General features: G+C 24.7%; 2 protein-coding genes across 2 annotated transcripts; one reads left to right on the forward strand and one right to left on the reverse strand.

Annotated features, from left to right (window-relative positions):
• Nucleotides 1-1091: 1091 nt before the first annotated feature.
• LOC114125953 (membrane-associated progesterone receptor component 2-like) lies at nucleotides 1092-6657 on the reverse strand. Its single transcript, XM_027989789.2, has 3 exons — nucleotides 5838-6657; nucleotides 5612-5758; nucleotides 1092-1560 (listed from the first exon to the last, which is right to left on the reverse strand). Exons 1-3 carry the CDS (start codon nucleotides 6157-6159, stop codon nucleotides 1244-1246), a joined length of 786 nt encoding a protein of 261 aa, XP_027845590.1. The 5' UTR covers nucleotides 6160-6657; the 3' UTR covers nucleotides 1092-1243.
• Nucleotides 6658-7338: 681 nt separating this feature from the next.
• LOC114125955 (probable inactive serine/threonine-protein kinase bub1) lies at nucleotides 7339-19908 on the forward strand. The gene is made up of 20 exons (XM_050205351.1): nucleotides 7339-7762; nucleotides 9697-9851; nucleotides 10261-10465; nucleotides 10568-10764; nucleotides 10827-11040; nucleotides 11100-11259; nucleotides 13074-13231; nucleotides 13748-13823; nucleotides 13906-14021; nucleotides 14337-14448; nucleotides 14506-15515; nucleotides 16712-16842; nucleotides 16937-17097; nucleotides 17390-17530; nucleotides 17743-17921; nucleotides 18018-18140; nucleotides 18454-18581; nucleotides 18649-18805; nucleotides 18875-18981; nucleotides 19179-19908. The coding sequence occupies exons 1-20, from the start codon at nucleotides 7727-7729 to the stop codon at nucleotides 19357-19359; spliced, it is 3747 nt and encodes a 1248-aa protein (XP_050061308.1). The 5' UTR covers nucleotides 7339-7726; the 3' UTR covers nucleotides 19360-19908.
• The last annotated feature ends 1915 nt before the right edge of the window (nucleotides 19909-21823 follow it).

The following is a 21823-nucleotide window of genomic DNA, read 5'->3' on the forward strand; positions in this document are numbered from 1 at the left end:
AAATTATACCTCTTAATACTATTCTTTGTTTTTTTACATTATTATCATACAACACTTTAATATTGTTTTAATAAGTATTAATAGCCCTCAAAGCATTGAAAATTTAAATTAAAAAAATATATAAAATTAGTAATTAACCTCACTTTTCTACTTTCTCTGATATAAAAAAAAGTGCTTGTTCAATTATTTGTATTCATTAATAGAATGTATTATAATGAAGTACACAATTTTTTTGAAATTAACATAAATAATTAAATAAGTATATAAAAAATAATTTAATCTTTTATTTGTAAGAAACCTTTATGTAACAAACAATAATTTTATTTTAACATTGCTGAAGTGTTAACTTATTAGAAAAATAGTAATAAAACATACATATATATATATATATATATATGTATATTATATATCTATATACGAGTATGTATATATAAATATAGTAATAATTTTTTCAAATAAAACACACCAAAAACATAAGAATGCAGACATGAAAATTCTATTATGAATAAAATAATATAATTGTTATAAAATAAACAAAATGATGTAGTTGTCTACTTTTTTCAATAGAGTTTCAAGGAATGGTTACTTATTTATATTAAAATATTATTATACCCTTATGGGTAGTAATTTTGTTTTTGATATAAGCTATATTAGTAAGACAAAATATATGTGCAGGCTGTACAATTGTACCATGTGTAATTTAGCAAAATTTAAAAAAAATTTTACAATCAAAATAATTTTGGTAATTAAACTTAATTTCTAGGTTCTTAGTTAAAATATTTTGTATTCCCTGTAACTTAATGGTATATTTCAACAAAATTATTGAATTATTTAGATAATACTAAAAGATAAAATCTACTACTATATTACTTATGCTTATTATAAAGTTATAAAAAATAAAAATGTAATCCCTTCAAATTGTATTCAACAAAAACTGAATAAAGGAACAAAACCAGATAGTTCTTCATTCATAATTTTTAAACACTAACACTGAATATTTTGAACTTAAAAAAATATATATATATTCTAATATATCTTCATTTTTGTTCTTATAACGAAGATTCAGAAAAAAAAGAATTAAAATTCAATAATGATTGTTGATTTCAGTCATATTATTAAGTACAAAACAAAAAACTTTAACACCCTTACAGTATATAATGAATCCCATCACCGTAATAGACGTAAACGTTCATAGTCCCCCATAGTTGAAATTAAATACCGATGTTAATTTAAATAATTTGTACTATTTTTCCAAGGTATGGATTTCATCTTGTTTGGTTGGGATATCCAATAATTTAGTGATTTCAGATTTCTCGTCATTACTATTTGAAGATAAACCACTGCTGTTTTCTATGATTTCTTCATTATTATCTTTGGTTCCAGTTTTTGGTAATTCATTAATATTTTCAGAATCTCCTACAGCATGATTTTTAGGTTTTTCAGATTCACATTGTTTTGGATTTTCCAGATGAAGTTTATTGGTAGGGGTTTCTTCTTCATCAGTATAGTAACTGTGAGATTCTCCGGGTTTCAAAAGACGCCCAACATAGTCATATTTTTCTAAATAAAATAAAAATTTATAAAAAAATAAATAAAATATAATAAAAAGATACAAAATACAGATAGGAAAGTTCTTCTTAAAAATGGACAAATTCAAGTTTCAGGCATTAAAGATTAAATAGCACAAATCCTAATTTATAATTTAAAAAACTAATTAGACCAAGCAAGGCTGTACTCAGAAAATTTTGTTTTTGAGGTTGGGAGGGGTATACAAATCTTAGTAAGTGATATATAAAATAATATCGAAAAATGTTAATTCTGTGTAATGTAAGAACTTTTGGTGGAGGGAGAAGGGAGTATTGAATTTCATTAAATTTAATTCAAGTAAACTATTAAATAATCATTATAATTAATATTGTTAATTACTTTTAGAAAAGCTATAATATAATACCGATGTTATCACATCAGTCTTAAAATATAGTATTAAGAGGATGTAAGAGCAGTGTTTATTTTCTCTTTCAGAGCCACGCGCAACATAGATAAAAATCTTTCGCCTATCGTTTTTTTTTTTTATTTTATGATTTTTGAGCGTATAACATATTGGTTTTATGTTTTAGTGTTATTTGATTTTGTATTTGACTTTCAAAATAAAATAATAAATTCTGTAAATTTAAATGATTTATTAGACAAATCAATATTTTTTACCCTTAAAAAAATATTATTCTCTACATTTTTACAACGTGTAAATATGTGCAATTTTATTCTAAGATTACTCAAAAACATAAAAAAAACAATGATTTTGCGTAAATGTGTTTTGTCTATATTACGTATTTAAGAGAAAAAGTAACACTGTGTTGATATCCTCTTAACTCTTAAGTCTTTGATACAGAGCATAATATTACTATCAATGACGATTGATAATATGTAGGTACTTAAACAGGTAAAACATGTGGATTTTGTACAAGTATAATAATTGAGAGTAGTCTAACATTCTGTGTCAGAAAAAAAAAATGTTCAGAAAACAAAAAATGTAGTAAAAAGTAAAACTAAAATAAAAAGATGGATACTACTCTACTTAGTAAGACATAATAATTGTTATACCTCTAACAGTAGGAATTGAGTAGGATAGTGTGATGAATGTGTTACATTTAATTCAATGATAAATGATTGTAAACAAAAAATTATTTTAAGCCGTATTGCATTCAAAAATGTCATTTAGTAATTGTTTGTATACACTATACACTATAGGTATAATTATATGCTTAAATTTTTTAATTGTTATGTCCTCAAGAATAATGTTTTTGAATTATAAAAAAACTATAAAATATTATTATTCATAATTGAAATATTTTATTTTATCCAAATTTAAGATGTCTAAAAAATAATTTTACTTATTTATTTTTGTAATACTACTTATAAGCTATGTATTAGAGAACTTTTATGTCTTAGGTATAAACTTTGAATAGTTTATAAATTTATATTTGTAAAACATTTTTATGATTTTGTCAAACTTAGTCAAAATTTCAACTTAAAATAATTATAAAAAATGTATGGGACTTTTCAGTTATCTTTTTTTTATTTTTGTTGAAAGTAAAAAAATCTAAAACATTTTCAGGATTTTGTCAAAATTCTAAATTTAAACGACTGTAAAAATTCAATAGTTTTTAATTGGTAATGAAAATTTATGAGGAACCTTGTATTAAATTTTCAAGCATTTTTTTTTTTTATTTCTAACTCCCACTCCTCAAGAATATCAATTAGAAGAATACTGCCACAAAAGGTGACAACAGAAAATTAATTTCTAATAATTTTCTTAATAATTAATAAAAATAGAACAAAAAAAAAAAAAAAAAATAGATAAAAACACAAATAACCTTAGATAATTGAATTTTTTACTTAATATTTATGTTAACATTTCCTAGGTATAATATAATTCAAAGTATTTTGACTCATTATTAGTCAAAATTTTAAAAATTATTTTGATTTAAAAAATTTATAAAATTTTTATAGCCAAGATTTAAAAATTTAGTAAATGTTCCTCATATTATGTAATTATTACTGAAACCTAAAAATATATAAGCATTTATCACAATTCACAAGACCTATTTATTATTTAAATAGTTAAGTTGTAAATGTATTAAATGAATTGTATATTTATATATACTTTTATATACTATTGTATATTTATATATATGGTAACTACATATTTTATTACCTTAACATAATTTAGTTTATGATGATTTTAGAAAATAGTGACAATAATAATAATCATAAATAAACCCTGATTAATTTGTTAGATAAAGATTTGTGCCATAAAATAGTAATTAATTATAAGCATAGCTGTATGGGCAATTATATAAGATGACATGTAAAAAATAAGATAAATACATATTATAGATATTGCTTACAAAAAAGCTTTAACTACCTATACATAATAAACGTAATAAAAAATGAGTTTCTGTTGATAAATTTAATATTTTGATAAGAAAAATTTACTAATAAATTATAATAGCACATGTAGGGGAAAGCTATAGAGTTAAATACATAAATTAAATACCAAATTTTACTATACAAAGTAAATTAATAATTATTTTTTAAATGAGCCATTAAGTAAACATTTTTTCTTAAGCCAATATATAATAAATTATACACAAACTGCATAATAGAATAAATAAATGTGTAACATATTACATCAAACACCAATATAATAACATTGAATAAAAGTTGTCTTTAAAGAATATATTATGATATTATCTATTAATATTAGGTATAAATGTAAATAATATTTACACTAGTACACACTAATTAATAACCCTGTATTTATTTTATTTAATATAATAAAATTATCATAAAATGAATAAGTTATCAGTTTGACCCATGATGACCTATGTTTTTTTTAAGCGTTTTAACTTGTGCATTTTCAACATGTCAATAGGAAAATATTTTACAGAATAACAAACAGTTAATCAAAGTGAAGAGAAATAATTCTATGATAACACTTGTATATTTAACTAAAATAGTTAGGTATACATACATTAAAATATAAAAATACATATTATAATATGTATATTATGTTCATATAATTTATGTAGGTATAAGATAAATAAATATATATATATATAACATACATTTTTCCTTAAATTTTAATAACTTAGGTTATCAACTTAATAACAAAGAGAATTATTGAGATTTGAGTATTAGTTTATAAAATGTTTAAGTAACTAAACAAAATATACTAAACTACAAAAGTAATGTTAATAATTTAGCTAGTATTTTGTTTACTTATTAATTTACTTAACTACATTTTAAGTATTTTGGAGACACAACATTAAGATAGATTCATAGTTTTTTCATCTTTCAGTATGAATGTATATGAATTCTAGCCTTTGTAGAAAATTAATAAAATTAATATTTATAAGTTACACTTAAATAAAAATAATATGAAATTTATATTATTATATACAGCAGTTTTGAATACAGTAGTATAAATATGTGTTGATTTAAAAAAAATTGTTCTTAGGTAGTGGTTTAAAAATTACATGACTACAGATATTCTTTTAAATAGATTCATACATTTGTTCAGTGTCATTGATAAAAAGTAAAGTATGGGCTTCAAAACTAAAAATTAGTACTGTACTAATACAGTGTTTAAATATAATATAATATTTATATAATTATTTTTATTTAATTAATACTACAGATTTTACTTATAGTTTAAGACTTCAATAGTATAAGTTAACATTTTAAAATTAAAACTATGAGAATATTAAATTAAGTAGGTAACTAATGTAACAGTGACCTATTTATTTTTAATACCTACTTTGTGTTGATAAATTATAACAAAACAATTGTATGAAGTTAATAACATTTATTTAATATGAATTATGATCATTTTATTTTAACTTTAAATTATATATGTATCCCAAACAAAGTGAAAACAGTTTTTTGTTAGATTTTTAAAATATATAGAATTGTATTATGGTTATTTAAGATATTATAACCTATTACCTATTATCAAAGTATGGTTATTACTATCCATAATTTTGATATACCTAATTTATCACTGAATTTATATAAAATGGTAGTGAATAATATAAAACGTTGTATTTACCCATAAATTGAGTTTCCCATTCCAACATAGACTCAATTTCTAAAGAATTCAAATCACTTAGGTCATCATATTCATCTTTACCACTAACTGAAAATGTAGCTAATCCACGAGAAGCATCATGCCCACCAAATGTTGAATAAACACCACCTGTGTAAAAGTAGATAAGTATTTAATTGTCTATTAAATTAACCGAATTTAAGGTTGTGTAATACAAAAACAATCATACCTGGTCCATAGAAATGTTTTCCTTTGGTGACGTCAAACACTTTGCCATTGATCGCTACCAAAATGCGTCCGTCACCTTTAGTGCCATCAAATTCGCGTAGCTCTTGGATGGTAAAATCTCTCTTTTTCATTTTTGGCAGTGTCACATCTTCCTTTTCTTCGACTTCAGGCTCATTGCGTTTAATGAATATTTTCATTAACAAAAACGTGATAATGGCCACCAGACTGCCGTTTAACAACACTTTGAGCCAGAAGGTCAAGCTGTAAACATCGTACAGTCCATCCACGCTATCCGGCACTTCATCGCCGACATTAGATGACATTATAGCAGTAAAATAGAAAAAAACTGCCCTATTTCCCAAAAACGTGAAAACGGAACACGAAAAAAATTGCAAAAAAAAATAAAAATTAATTCGACGTAATAACCGCTATAATAAAATGTTACTGCACGTCTGCACTAATCATAGGTAGAAAAAAAACGATAGGCCGGCTATCGCAACACGACGACGATAGTAGTAGTAACTGTGCGAGCGAAAAATAATTACGTTGAACGGTTCCCACTAGTTTTGTCGTTTCGTACGAATAGTGAACGCCGCTGTGCGAATGAAAGTCAATATTATAATAGGTGCCTAGGTAAGTATAATACACGATAATATATTAATATATTTCAATAGTTCGAAGAGTGACGACTATTATTGCTGACTGATGTTTACTTTAAACAAGATAACAACGTTTCGAACATGGATTATCGCGGATTATAATTTTTTTTTCTACAACGGAATAGAATATTGTGAAATAGAATGTAGAAACGTCGTGTACTCGTGTGTCGTGGAGGTGGAAATTATCACATAATAAAAATAATAATAGTAATAATTATAGTAATAATAGCGATGACGTCACTGCTATATTATTTAATAATGACATCGGTATAATAGGTAGTCGTAATGCCGGAGCCGGGCAAATAGGTATAGGTACCTACCTTATAATATTACTATTATATGTAAATTATAAATTATAATACATAACGTAGGCCGAGTGGACACAATCGATAGTTGGTTGTCACTGGAACAATAATTACCTGTGACAATTATTATGCGATTAATTAGTAATTCATAATCGGCGAATAGAGTGAAAACGATCGCTTAAACCATGACTAAATTATTAACTGAATCATTATTTAAATATTAGCCATAGTTTATATAACCGATTAACGAGTTTAATGACGGGTCTCTTTTTGACCACGGTCGACGCCATTTAGGCATTTTTCGAATGTTTCCGATTTGATTTAAGATCGTAATATATAATATATATATATATTATTATACCAATGTGTGTCGTATATGATTTGAATATCTGAGGATTTGTCATAAGGGATATTAATACTAATAAATAATAATTGTATGTGCCGCTCTGACAGCGTAGTGGCGACAAGGACGTGGCCCGATTAACGATAAATAGACGTCTCGACGACTAAATTAATAAAATCTGAAATCATAATTATCATAAATCATAATATTATAAGAATCGTATAACATGACAATTATGATGGCCTCGACGGATTCACGCCTCCAAAAACGGCGGGACGAAACGGTGTGCATCAGTGGAACGCGACGCCGAATACGGGGAAATACGTTACGCCGCCGCCGCGGTTCGAATGTCGTCGGTGACCCGCGCCGCCGGCCGCCGCCACTGTGTTGTTCGCCGTCCGGTACAAACGCAGGTACGCAGCGCTCTCATCGGCGTTTGTTGGTAGTTCGCCGTTATCCGTTTTGTTTGAATAGTAATATTATAATATACATTATCCAACTATCCAGTCAAAAATCGTGTATTTTACTGTCGTCGTTGACTTGAGGCTGCTCGTGCGCATTGTCCGCCGACGACATTTTGACGATGATCACCGACACGGAAATTCTTCCCGTTACTGAGGTAAGATCTACACTCACACACGCGATAAATTGTTTTTGAACAAGTTAAATCGTCTGTTACTTAAAGCACTAAACGGACTCTGATTTTTAAAAATTGATAAATTGATACTATCACGGCACGATTAGAGTAACGTCTCTAGGTTATCGACAAAATAACTTGTAGTAACGTAATAATCGAAAGCGCTATTAATTTTTAGAATCTTATTCAAAGTTGTTAACTCTGGATTGACGTAACCAATGTAACTGTACTCAGAGCAGTGTCTGTGCATTCGGACCATATATCTTATCTGAAATTGTTGTATGACATTCAGCCAGGCCATATCTATATTAAAATTGTGATAGAAAACAATAATTATGTTGCAAATGAAATCCAGTTAAAACTTGCGTTTATTGACCCTTATTTTGATTGCTCATGCTTTGTTAAATAGTTGCCAGTCGTATTTGGGTTGAAAAGTTTAATATTTTGAGTTATAAAATATTATTTACCTACGAAGATTTAAATCAGCGGTGTGCCAAACTATGCTATAAGAGTACTCCAGTCTATGGCTCATAATTAGTGATGGGCATAATCGAATGATTTCGATAATCGAATGATTAGTAATCGAGACATTTTCATAATCGAGAGAATCTCTCGAAAAATCACTCGAAATTAAAATCGTTTTTTCCTATGAAAACAATAATCGAATGATTAGTAATCGAGAGAATATCTGAAATTAAAATAATTTATTCGTATGATAAGAATAATTGACTATTATTACGTATTGAGAGAATCAAAAAATTATTCTTATTTATAAACATACATTGCATTATCTGTATTTATTTTTACAACCCATTAAAAATTAAAATATACTAAATCAAATATCAATTACCAGATAATAAATAATAATTCAAAACATTTCAAAATTCGGTTACTTTAATTTCATAATGGAAATTATTCGATTACTCGATTATTTTACTCATAATCGAAATATCTCGATTATATATCTCGATTATGCCCATCACTACTCATAATAAATAATTTAAAATTTATAGAATTTTATTTTTGTTCTGTTTTTCATGAGGGCACCACGGTTGAATTAGATCTTAAAAAGGGCACTGCAAAAAAAAGTTTGGGAACCGTTGATGTAAATTGTTGTTCTATACCATTTTTATAATAGATATATTCACAACATTTTAATTGATGTGAATTAATTTAATTATAAAATGGTTATTAAAAAGGATAGGACATTGACTCCAGCTCACTCTATTTGGATGTTTTATCTAAAATGCTTTTTACATTTCAATGTACATTTCTTTTTTTAAATTATTCATCCTCTTTATTTTTAAAAATCAGTATAAAAGAAATATATATTCTACAACATAATATATGTTTAGAAAAACTAATGTTTCTGTTGATTATTTTGTACTTAACATTTTTTTTTTTTGTATTAGGTACCTACAATAGGTTATAGATCGGGTAATTGGTTTTAATAGATTAACTTTTATATTTCTTATATATTTATCTATTTATCAATGAATGATAATAACAAATATAAATACCTTCACATTTATTGAAATTTTTTTTATTTAATTCATATTAATGTTTAGTTAACCTATGAGGTATATTAATTTTTGATTTATTTGAAACTAAAATTGTTTGAGAATGAATATGATTTTATCTCGGGTTTTATTTAGTTAGATTCGATGTTAGATTTAATTTCTAGTTAAACAATGAACAGTACTTTAATACTTTCTTCATTGCAGGAAATTCAAAACTATTAGGGGTGAGGTGGTGGGGGAAGAATTGTTAGCCAATTTTAATTTGTCATGATTATTGTTATTTATTAATTCTTATTCTCGTTCTTATTTGTCATTATAATATATTTAACACATTTAACAGTGTTTATTAAGAACTGTATGACTGTCTCATTTTATTTAATTTAATGTTTTTTATAGAAAACGATGAATACCGTAGATACATCTGATGCACTGGATTTGACTAAAGAAAATATAAGACCACTAAGACAAGGTAGAAAACCAATTCAATTAGAAACTGCTTTACAAGCACAATCTAATTTGGAAATTCAACAAAAGTTAAATAAGGAGAAAGAGTAAGTTCAATAAACGAAAAAAATTTTACCAAATATTGATAGTATTCCATATTTATTTAAATATCATTATTTCACATACCCAATTATTTATTTAGTATTTTTTTAAAAGAAATACAACATATCTATATTACAATGATCAGTACTAGTATAGTAGAAACTCAATTAACCAATAAAACAAATTTATCTATATTAATTTTGTTATCTTTGGAAATTTTTCTTTTGCTACAATTTTTTATCAAAATTGTTAATAAATTATGATTGATTCATTTCATATTAGTTTGAGTACCTTCAAAAATTCTTGTAATTTGGAAAACACTTAGTCTAAATTTATCCAAACTATCGAGGTTCTATCATATATTTTTAAAATATATAAAATATAGTTTTCATTACAATATATTTTTATTCTTAGAAAATATGAACATGCTATTCGTACATATGAAGGCGATGATCCTTTAGCTCCACATTTTGAGTATATGAAGTGGTTGGAACAAATATATTTAAAACATGGACCAGAGAGTAATTTGATGCCTCTTATTGAAGAAACTGTACAGAAATTCAAAAATGATGCAAAATACAAACAAGATCCAAGATTTATCACAATTTTAATTAATTTTGTTAGTAATCAATTAATTTTATAACATATTATTATAGAGCATTCTAAATAAGACTGTATTATATTAAAAAAATTGAGATAATTATTGTTTTAAACATTTTAGATTGAAAACCAATCAAATGCTATTGAGTTGTATCAAACTGTTTATAATCAAGGTATTGGTACAATGTGTGCTTTATTTTATCGCGCATGGGCTGAGTTATTAGATAGATATAATGATTTTAAACGTGTGGATCAAATATTTTTGTTGGGAATTAAAGCTAAGGCTGAACCAGTTGAAGAACTTGAACAAGCTCATCTGTAAGCTATAATTATTTCATTTAAATTAAAAATTAATTTTATATTTTTAAATTATTTTATAGCCAATTCCAATTAAGCGTAGCTAGGCGAATGCTTAATGGACAAATTTCAAATGATGACGATAAGAACCAAGAACCTGAAAAAAGACACGCATTTAATGTCTTAAAAAAATCTGAAACGCACAGTGGTGTCAGACATGGTTTTGGCGGAGTTATTGGAAAAGTACCACAAATGAATAATGCAAATGGAAAAAATACTGTTCTTAAAATTTTTGAGGTAGTTTTTGTATGAAACTCAAAATTAACAAATTTATGATAATGTATGATTAAATTTAGGATAAAGATGAAAATGGATTGCTTGGAATCGCAACTAATAATTGTGATCTTGCTCAAAAAGGCTTAAATAAAGAAAATACAGTTAAACCTGGACCCTGGACCAAACCTAAAAAAACTCGATCAAAAGTTCCTAAACCTGTACCAACTATTGATTTTGAAGGTCAGTTACATCATAAATAATATATATTTAATAAGTAGCCAGGTTTTACTTGGTCATTGCTTAGAAATAATATTACAAACTATAGATGCAGTTTGATTAAAATTCAAGTTTAAGTATGTATTATTCTAGCCTTTTTTCATTTTCAATTCGACTTTGAAATTTATCAAAAATATGAAAAAAAATTGATTAAAAATTCTTAAAATGATAAATATTTAAACTTAAGTTATCAAAATTTTAAAACAAGGATTGTCTTGAGTTGTTAAGTTAATTGAATGTAAAGTTGAAAATAATTCATAAATATTATTTATGAGCGCTGAAGTTTGAATTTTGACCAAATACAAAATTCCTGAGTAAATTAACAATTTCTCATTAAACAGTTATTTTATTTAGTTGTAATTCAAAAATTAATAACTATAAATGTTTAAATGTTAACAAAATATTTATATTATCAGGTTCTAATCATGACCCATAGTATAATTTCTCTTTATATAATTTGTAAAAAGGTGAATACATGTTGATATATACAGTAAACAAACATTAATTTTCCAAATATTTTAAATATTTTTAAACATCTGTCATCGTCTATAAATATTGATTAAAAAATATTAATATACATTGGTAAGTTTTTTTAAAAGCATTTGAAGTCTAAATGTTGAAAATATTAAATTTGTTGAAATTAAAAAAACTTGCAAATAATTTTGTTGTCAAAATGTATGAAGTGTTTAATTTAAGGATTGATCATTTAATGTAAGGTTTTAAAAAGTAGCTAATAGTGTTACCAAAAAGTTTATAAATATTTTTTTTTTCGAAAAATGTATGTTCAAATTTGGGAAAAAGTAAATACTTGAACAAAGAATAATAGTTTTGGTAATTGTTTTGCAATTTAAAAATATTTTTTGTGGGGTATTTACAACTTTAAACATATTTTATATATACATTGACATTTTCAAGTTCAATGTTTTTGGCAATAATTAATTCAACCCTCCCTACTTGTTATGTATAGTAAAATATTTGACAACATCATTCAGAATTGTTTTTTTTACATTTTTTTATAAATGCCGATTAAAAATTATTTGCTGCGTACAAATGCTTGAAAATCTAAGACGCAACTTGAAAAAAGATATTATTATCTCTATAATACTATTAAAAATACATAGTCACAAATTTTATTTTTTATGCATTTGAAGTTAGAATTTTAACAAAATATATTAAAATTACAAAAAATTATTATCTATTTTGTAAATGAAAATGTATAAATCTTTTCTTTTGGAATCTAAGTTTTGAAAACTAAAAAGAAGATTTTTTATATAAGTAGTTTATATTGAAATCATAAAATCTAAGAAGATATATGAAGACAATTATTTTTTATAAAATATATTTTAAGTTCTAATTTGAACAAAATGATTTAATTAAAGGATAAATAATGATATGTTAATTGTTTTGTGTTGTATAAATTGATATAATATGGTATAAATGTATATTATTTTGATAATAATAATATAATTATGGGCAATATTTTCGGAAAAAATTACATCAACCTGCTATAATACTAAAAGTAAAATAAATGATTTTAATAACTACATAATAAAAAAAAATATATGATTTTGTGATACAAGCTGATGACTGTTCTCTTCAGAATCGATTTTCATTTACAATTATGTATCAATGTATCATTGAATTTAAATTTAATAGAACTATAATAACCATTTGGTTCTTAATGTACAGCTAAGAGATACTCATTTACTATCCTATTTTGTTTCCAAGATTATTACGAAAATTAATTATTTTAATTTGTTTAATCTTTTTAATTTCAGTACACCAGGATAATAATTTAGAATGTGTGACAAAATTACCGGGTATTACAGTTCCAAATGCTTTACGTAGTATAAAAGGAAATACTAATCTCTCCTGTCCAGTTGCTGTGTTTGAACCTCCAGATCCTACTAAAAGACCTATGTATTGTAAAGACAAAGTGAGTTAAAGAATTAAATCAAGATTATTCCTCTTAAATGTTTATTTTATCTTTCATGTGTGGTATTTATAAAAATTTACAAAAATGTATTATGAATTAAAATTATTTTAAAATCTTAAACTAATTAAGAGCTACTATATTTAAAAAAAAAAAGTATATTGAATAATAAATTAAATTTATCATAGAAAGATTTTTGTTGCATTTAATATGAAAACCTTTGTTTAGCATCTATCTTATTTTTTATTTAACCAGATATTATAAGATTAGGTGTAAATCATTATGAATATGAAAATGACTTATTACTAATTCTTTACTTCACTTGATAATAGTATGTTCATTACATTTGTCAGTTTTTCATTTAATACTTGTCATTAAACAAATATACTATATAATATGTCATTTGTTTGGTTAATTATTAAATTCATGATGACTTATTGTATGCTTTATAATTAGGAATTAAGAAAATACATTCCTATATTTTTGTTTCATATTATACAATATTACTATGTACACTAGGTGTATGCGGCCGGTCGAGACGTACAACTTGAAGAAATTAGATACGAGATCTACTTAAAACAAGAAAAAGAAAATCGTTAGTATTTATAATTTAATATTCTGATAGGTACTAACGGAAACTAATTAATTATTTCAAATTTTCATTAAAAAAAATATAGAATTATCAAAAGAAAAACAACATCCATTTGGTGGTTCAACAAAATGTCAAACAAAGGAGAAAATAGAAAAACCTTTAAAAAAAGTTATTTTGCCAGAAGATAACAAAGAATTTAAGGTAAATAATAATAACCATATTTTGTTGTATCTTCATTATTGTTTAAATATTCATAAATAAATAAATATTATATATTTTATATATATATATATATATATATACATTTAATTATACCGTAGTGTTAGCGTATAAAATATCATCTATATAAATGTAGTATACTATATTTTTTGATGTTTAATTTGGTCTTAGCAGCTTAGGTTTTCAAATGTTTTTTTTTTCTATAAAAATTAAATTGTATTAATTTTTTTTTATTCAATTTTTATTATATTTTATTTGGTTTATTTTATATTTAAATTTAAATTTCTGAATATTTAGGTTCCACTTCCACAGCGTAACAATGAGCCTGATTCTTTGAGTCAATCTGTCACTGTCAATACAAGAGTTGCAATTGATTTAGTTCAACAAATGTGGAATAGTCCATGTGCAGGTAACATATTCTAATTACAATTGTAAAGCCAATTTTGAACTAACTATTTTTATATAGATAAAGATGAAGAGTCTGATTTAATTTCAAGAGATAGAAAACCAATCTCATCGTTTGATGCATTTGAAGAAGTTGATAATATCAAGTCTTGTCCTTCAGATTTTTTGGTTTATGAAGATAACAAAACACCAATTGACAACAAAGTTTTTAAAATACAACAAAAAGAAGTGGTCAAAAATCAAGAAGATTTCTATGTTTATACAGATGATAATGTTCAAGAAAAAGTTTTTAAAGAACCTACTGTATTTGTTGATTACAATGATGAAAATCAAGTTTACATTGATAAAAATGATAAAAACAATGGAAAAGGTTTTAAAATACCAGATGTGTATGTTGATAATGATGAAAATGCATCCAGCAAAAAAAGTTCTAAAATGAATCAATTTATGGGTCAAAAAGGAACTAGTAGTATTAAAAAGAGTTCAAAAATAGAGATGAAGAATGATAAAATACAGCAGAAAGTTGTCAAAAATCTAGGTGATTTCTATGTTTATACAGATGATGATCAAGGAACTCAAAAAGAACCAGTATTTGTTGATCATAATGATAAAAATTGTGTAGAAAAGAATGAAATTCAAGTATACATTGATAAAAACGATGAAAATAATGGAAACGGGTTAAAAATACCAGATGTATATGTTGATAATGATGAAAATGATGGTAATGGTTTTAAAATACCAGACGTATATGTTGATAATGATGAAAAAAATGGAAAAGGTTTTAAAATACCAGATGTATATGTTGATAATGATGAAAATGTGTTCAGCAAAAAAAGTTCTAAAGTGAATCAATTTATGGGCCAAAAAGGAAGTAGTAGTATCAAAAATGGTTCAAAATTAGAATTAAAATATGATAAAAACAGTAAGCAACCAATTAAAATCCCAAAATATCAAGTCTATGAAGATGAAAGTTATGAAACCAATAATACTGGAAAACAAGTTGACAAAACTAAAGAAAATTCTATTAATCCAAGTAATGAAGGGAAGTCTCCTATCAAAAAAATTCCAAATGTAAGTTTGTTATATGTATCTTTTGTAATTTAGGTTTGAACTATGTGTTTAATTAACTTTTTTTCTATGTATCATTAAAAAAAAATTGTAAAGTTATTACCAGAGCTCGAGACTTGTTATCATTAGTATGGTTGTAAAGTAGTTGATGCTAAAAGAAATTCAATACCAAATGTTTTAAGCCTTTTTGCATTGTTTCGTTTACTATGAATAATTTGGCTATTTATTCAAAAATGTATGTATAAATTACCATAATATGTGATTTATTTGAAAATTCCAATCACTTGTTAGTGATTGATAAATTTGGATGAATTAAAAATATTGTGTAAGCATTCTTGACATTAGATCCAATTAATAATTATAATATTATATGATAAAAGTACAACTTCTTCTTGTCCTGTCCGGTAAAACTTTAAATGCTGAGGGGGTTGGTCCTGAAAAGTGCCGTTTTAAGTTTGAATGCTTAGGTATTTTATTACCGGTGTTAGTAAGATTAGTTTGTGATATATATCCTGGTGTAGACTCAATATCACAATACAGGGGATGCCACATGCAGACTCTTACCATGTTCCCCAAAAAGTACAACTAATATTTTATGTATACTAAATATAAGTTGATTTTGCTGAACTCTCTTAAATAATCACTAACTGTTTAGATCAGTGGTTCTCAATATTTTTGGGATTAGACCCAAATTGTCCACTGAAAACTATTGTGACCCACATGACTACTCATACATAAAGTAGTATCAAAGTTTGTTCATTGTTCTTACTAAACTTTTTTTATACTATACAGTTTTTAGGTTTGTAATGAATATAATTTTACAAATGTATTTTTAATATTGAAGCTTATGATAAGTGTGCTTGTTTCTTGCTGGATGATAACAGAAACTTATAGTTTATATAGTTTATGTTCATACAGAATAAAATATCATAAATATTTTTGAATCTATATAATTAAAAAAATTCTTAAGAAATACTAAAAATTGATTTGCTATCCACCATTTGAGAAATGCTGGTTTAGACATTTAAAGTTATAGTATTCTTTAAAAATAAATTTAGTGTTATAAATTAATGATATATAAAATTATGTATTCATAGTATGTAACTAATACAATTATTTGTTATCACTGCAACCTTAGTATTTATTTAATGAATAAATATTCTATTTTAGTGTTTTCAAATATTATACTAATTTTACAGATTGAAGTAAATGATGACGACATCACTTGCTCAACAAAAGCATTTGCATTTCTTTTGTCTAGTTCAACACCATTGGCCCCAGGTAGAACCAAAACCAATTCTGTCATAGAAAATCAACAACAACCACAAACGTATGTAAAATTAATTTAGTAATAATATGTTAAAAATCATATAATACATTATTTACAAATTTAAATTGTTTACTTTTGTCCCTATACTTAATAGTAAAATTGAATCAAATAAAAACAAAGAAACTGAAGAATTTCAATTGGGAAAAAATTTAAGTATGATACTAGAAGCGTCTAAAGAACGTAATAGCAGTACTTCATCTGGAATTATTTCTTCATCAGTTACAAAAGCAGAACAACAATCTTCAATTGATTTTGGTAAAATAATTTGTCTACCAATTTGAAATTTTATCTCCAATTTTATTAATTAAACTTTATATGTAATATGTACTGTTAGTAGTTTTTAAAAAATATATTGTTAAGAATAAATATTATTTATCTTAATGTTGAGTTAAAATAATAATAATATATAATATTCTCAATAAATTAAAAGTTTATTTCATACCATATATTTGATCTTAAAATTTTAGTTTTTAAAAGTAAATGTTTATTTTTATTATTAGTAAATAAGAATGTCAATAAATTAAAGCTAATTCATTATTTTATCTAGGTGATTCAATTAATCCTTTTGACGATGAATTAATAACTAAATTATTACAAAGAGTAATTAAATTTCCTAATGAACATCACAAATCTGGTTATATAGAGCAAGAATCAGATTTACCAATTATGCGATCCGAATTCAAATTGGGTATGTACAACTTGTATAATTTTGTTAAGAAAAAAACTAAGAAGTATCACTAATTTTAATTTGGATTTTTCCATTTTACAAGTTATGATGTTGTTTTTTTCTTACTTTTATAATATTAAATACAAAATATAAGTAAAGATTGTGTATTATTTGTAAATATATGAAAAAATAATAAGAAACTAATATTAAAGTTAATATTTTATTTTATCTAGGTCCCAATAAAATGACACTCATCAATGAAATTGGTAAAGGATCATATGCGCGTGTTATGAAAGTTAGACCAGATGGTGAAAATGCTGTAGAAAGAGCACTTAAAATTCAAAAACCGGCATGTGCTTGGGAATGGTATATAAGTAAAGAAATTAAGCATCGCCTTAAAGATTCTGAGAAAGTAAATAAGTGATATTATTTTATACACAAATTTTGTACATAATTATATGGTTTTTTTTTTTTTAATGAAACTGATATATTTTTTTTTTTGTTTAAGGTATTATCTTATTTCATTAACATGGACCAGATGTTTGTTTTCAAAAATGGATCAATTATTTCTATGGAATTTGCTACTCATGGAACACTATTAAGTGTAGTTTTAGCATATAAAGTAGCGATGGTGAGTCCTTAAAAGAATGATAGACATCATAATCTAAATGAGTTATTTTGTTGATCTATAGCAATGGTTCCCAAACTTTTCCCCATCGCGGCACATTATTATTAGTTTTTATAAGTCACGCCACACATTGGATAAATATTATCTACTTATCGAATAATATCGTTATTAGGTAGTAATATAAAAAAAAGTTCAAGTTGTCGCGGCACACCCTTTGGGTAACACTGACCTATAGCTTTTATAATCTCAATCATTACACTTGTTTGTAACTCTTAATGATTCTATATAATACCAAAAACTTTTGTATGATTTACAGAACCGCTCTATTCCTATCACTGTTGGTGCATTGCTCATTTTACAAGTGACATCAGCACTCAAATACCTTCATCAATGTCAAATCATTCATGGAGATTTAAAACCAGATAATGTTATTATTAAAACATTGTAAGTTTCATCAATATATTTTATAGAATTGTTTTAATTTATCAATAAAAAAAAAACTGTTTTATAGACCTAATGAATGTGATCAGCCTTGTGTGCAGTTAATTGATTTTGGTCGTAGTATTGATATGACTTTATTCCCTCCTGATACTATTTTTACACATACAGTGAAAACTGCTGATTTTATTTGTCATGAAATGAGAGAAAAATTGCCATGGACTTACCAGGTAATCATTTTTTTTTGTTTTGTTTTGTTTTTTTTTCTATTAAATAAAGTATGTTTTTTTTTATTATAGACTGATTATTTTGGATTGGCTGGTATTATTTACATGGTTCTCATGTCAGACTACATGAAAACTCAAAAAATACGTAAATTATGGGTGCCATTAAAACCATTTCCAAGGTAAGAATTATCTTTTAATAATTATATATTGTCTATTAACTTATTTCTTAGCGATTTGTTATTTGTATTATTATGCTATTATATTAATAATAATTGTTTTAATGTAAATAATATCTCACCATATAGGGTATTATATCATTTAATAATAAAAAAATCAACCATTTACATTTAATTTAATTGGTGTTTTAATTGTATAGATACATAGACAAAGAACTTTGGGGCACTATGCTGAGCATGTTGTTGAACATAGAATCATGCAAAAAGCTTCCTAGCTTGGATGAAATTATAAGGAAATTGAACAAATATTTGTCAATGCAACAAAAAGTGGTATTGAGACATAATTTCACTAGTTTAAAAAATGCTTTAAAAAAAAATTAATGTTTTTATGTTTTACATTTATTCTAATGATTTTTTTTATATATATTTGGTTTACTTACTGTAGTTTTTTTTAAGAACATTTTAATTTATACTATTTTTTGTGTGGTATGATTTTTATATTCGCTTGAGTATTCTTTTCATTATACTATTTTTTATTAATTTATTATCATAATAGAAAAATCTTAAATACTAAGTACTCGTATTGGCAAGATACAATGAATAAAAGATGTGATAACAGATAAGAACATTTATATTACAATGAAAAAAACAGGATAAAAGGATTCTCTTTTCACTGAGTTCACATTAACAGTTAATACAAAATAATTGTGACAAAATTGGTACATTATTTATAGAAGATCTTATAAATAAGGTGATAGAGGAGTATGTAAAAAGGACTTTAAAACTATCAAAAGATATGTGTAAGGAAGTTGATTTTACATGGAATATTTGACTAAGAGGAAAAATAAATAGGACCTGTAGCACTACCGTCATGGTGTGTTTGTACAATAGAAGTATTATTTAAATAAAATATTGGTTATTTATTTGTAATTTGTTATTATTATTTTTGCATCGACAAAAAACATATTTTGGCAGTAGGAACAAAATAAGATTATTATATAAATAATAGATAATGTAAACTGGTATATTTTGATATACAAATCTAGTTAACATTTTAATACTACCAAAAGCTCAATTTGACACATAATAATACAACTGTAATGTTTCAAATTACAGATTGTTCTAAGTATTGGGTACCTATATAATATAATAGTATTTCATAAAAATAATTTATTTGTTCTCTGTCCATCTAGTTTCTAATACTTATATAAGTAAATGTTTTTGGCAAAAATTAATTCAACCTTACTAAATAAATAATATATAGCATATAATATATATAATGGAAATATAAATATATCATAAAATATTCTTCTTATAGACTGACTTACCATCTTCACTCAAAATTGTTGATCATTTAATTCAAGTTTAACACGCATACCTTTTAATAGCTTACTCAATGTAGATAGACAAGGAACAGTAGGAACATTTGTCACTTTTTGTATAGCTAAGTGGTTACTTTTCTCATTTTTATTTTTTATCTATTATCTTTATCTATATAATATTTTAGTTATCTATTTCCAATACTGAACTTATATAATAATAATTATTATTAATATATATGTTTTAAAACATTCAATTTGTTTAATACATACTTAATTTAAGGTAAAGTTATTTCAGACACTTGTAATGTTATTTTTGATGGGCATTAAGGTTCTTAGTTGATTCAGTTTGTGAATACTATAAATAAGATTAAGACTTATGGACTTATACTTTGTGAGTTATAATATCTGAGTTCAACATGTAATTGATCCAAGTGTCCAATGTCGACACCATATACCTATATACCTATAAAGCTATATGCCTATATGGCTGTATATACATGCCTAAATAAAAATATTTAGATGTATTAATATTAAAATAAACACTGTACACCATATTTATAGGTTATATTTAAGGTATTATTTTTTATTTATTCTTCAAAGTTCAAGAAGATAATGGAAGCATCATTGAATATTTTTGTTTGGGACACCATCAGCTTACAATTTGAAATACAAAACATTTATTAAATTGTTAATAAAATTAAATAATTACAAAAGGTACTTTTTTTTCTCACATAACTATAAAAATAAAATATATTTTTTTCCTTATTTATATATTATAATGTAATGCTATATATGAAATTGTGTAGTTGAAATAGTTAAATATACAATTATTATCATCATAAAATTAATGTACTAAGTAATGATTTATAGGTAATGCAATAATTTAATAAATTTGTTTTAACTGTTATAAGGTATGACTTTTTTTTTATTCTCATAGTATCAAAAGTATATTTTTCAATTTTGAAAGGTTTACTTTTATATGTTTAATATCTAATGATATAACAAACAGCTACATTGTACATTTTTGGATAACTTTGTTTAATCCACAAATTCTAAATCTAGTTTATCAATATTATCATTGAGAATATCATAGGTAAACTATAAACCAATGTTTATCATTACAATTTTATCTTAGGTTTATATAATAATATAAAAAAAATAGATTTACTGTCACACTCGAATATCGCCATCTGTAATTTATTTTAAAAATGTTACTCATATAAATTGCATCTTAAGCCGGGTCCACACTAGGACGAACAAGTTCGTTGATAATGTTTCCCTTAGTATGTACGTGTTAATCATGTGTGCGCGTACAACATTCAAATGTTCGCTCAACAAGCGGTATTTGAACGAATGTCAAAAAAAAAAAAAATGTTGGGCAATTTTGTCTTTATAGTGTGAACGTGATCGACAAAAAATTAGTTATAATTAGTCATATTTTTTTTGATACATAACTGTTTATACCTAAGTGGGTAGATATTGGCTTTACGAATAGTGTAAAAAATATATTAGTAAATCAGATC

The sequence above is a fragment of the Aphis gossypii genome, chromosome X (genome assembly GCF_020184175.1).
Source record: "Aphis gossypii isolate Hap1 chromosome X, ASM2018417v2, whole genome shotgun sequence".
NCBI lineage: Eukaryota > Metazoa > Arthropoda > Insecta > Hemiptera > Aphididae > Aphis > Aphis gossypii.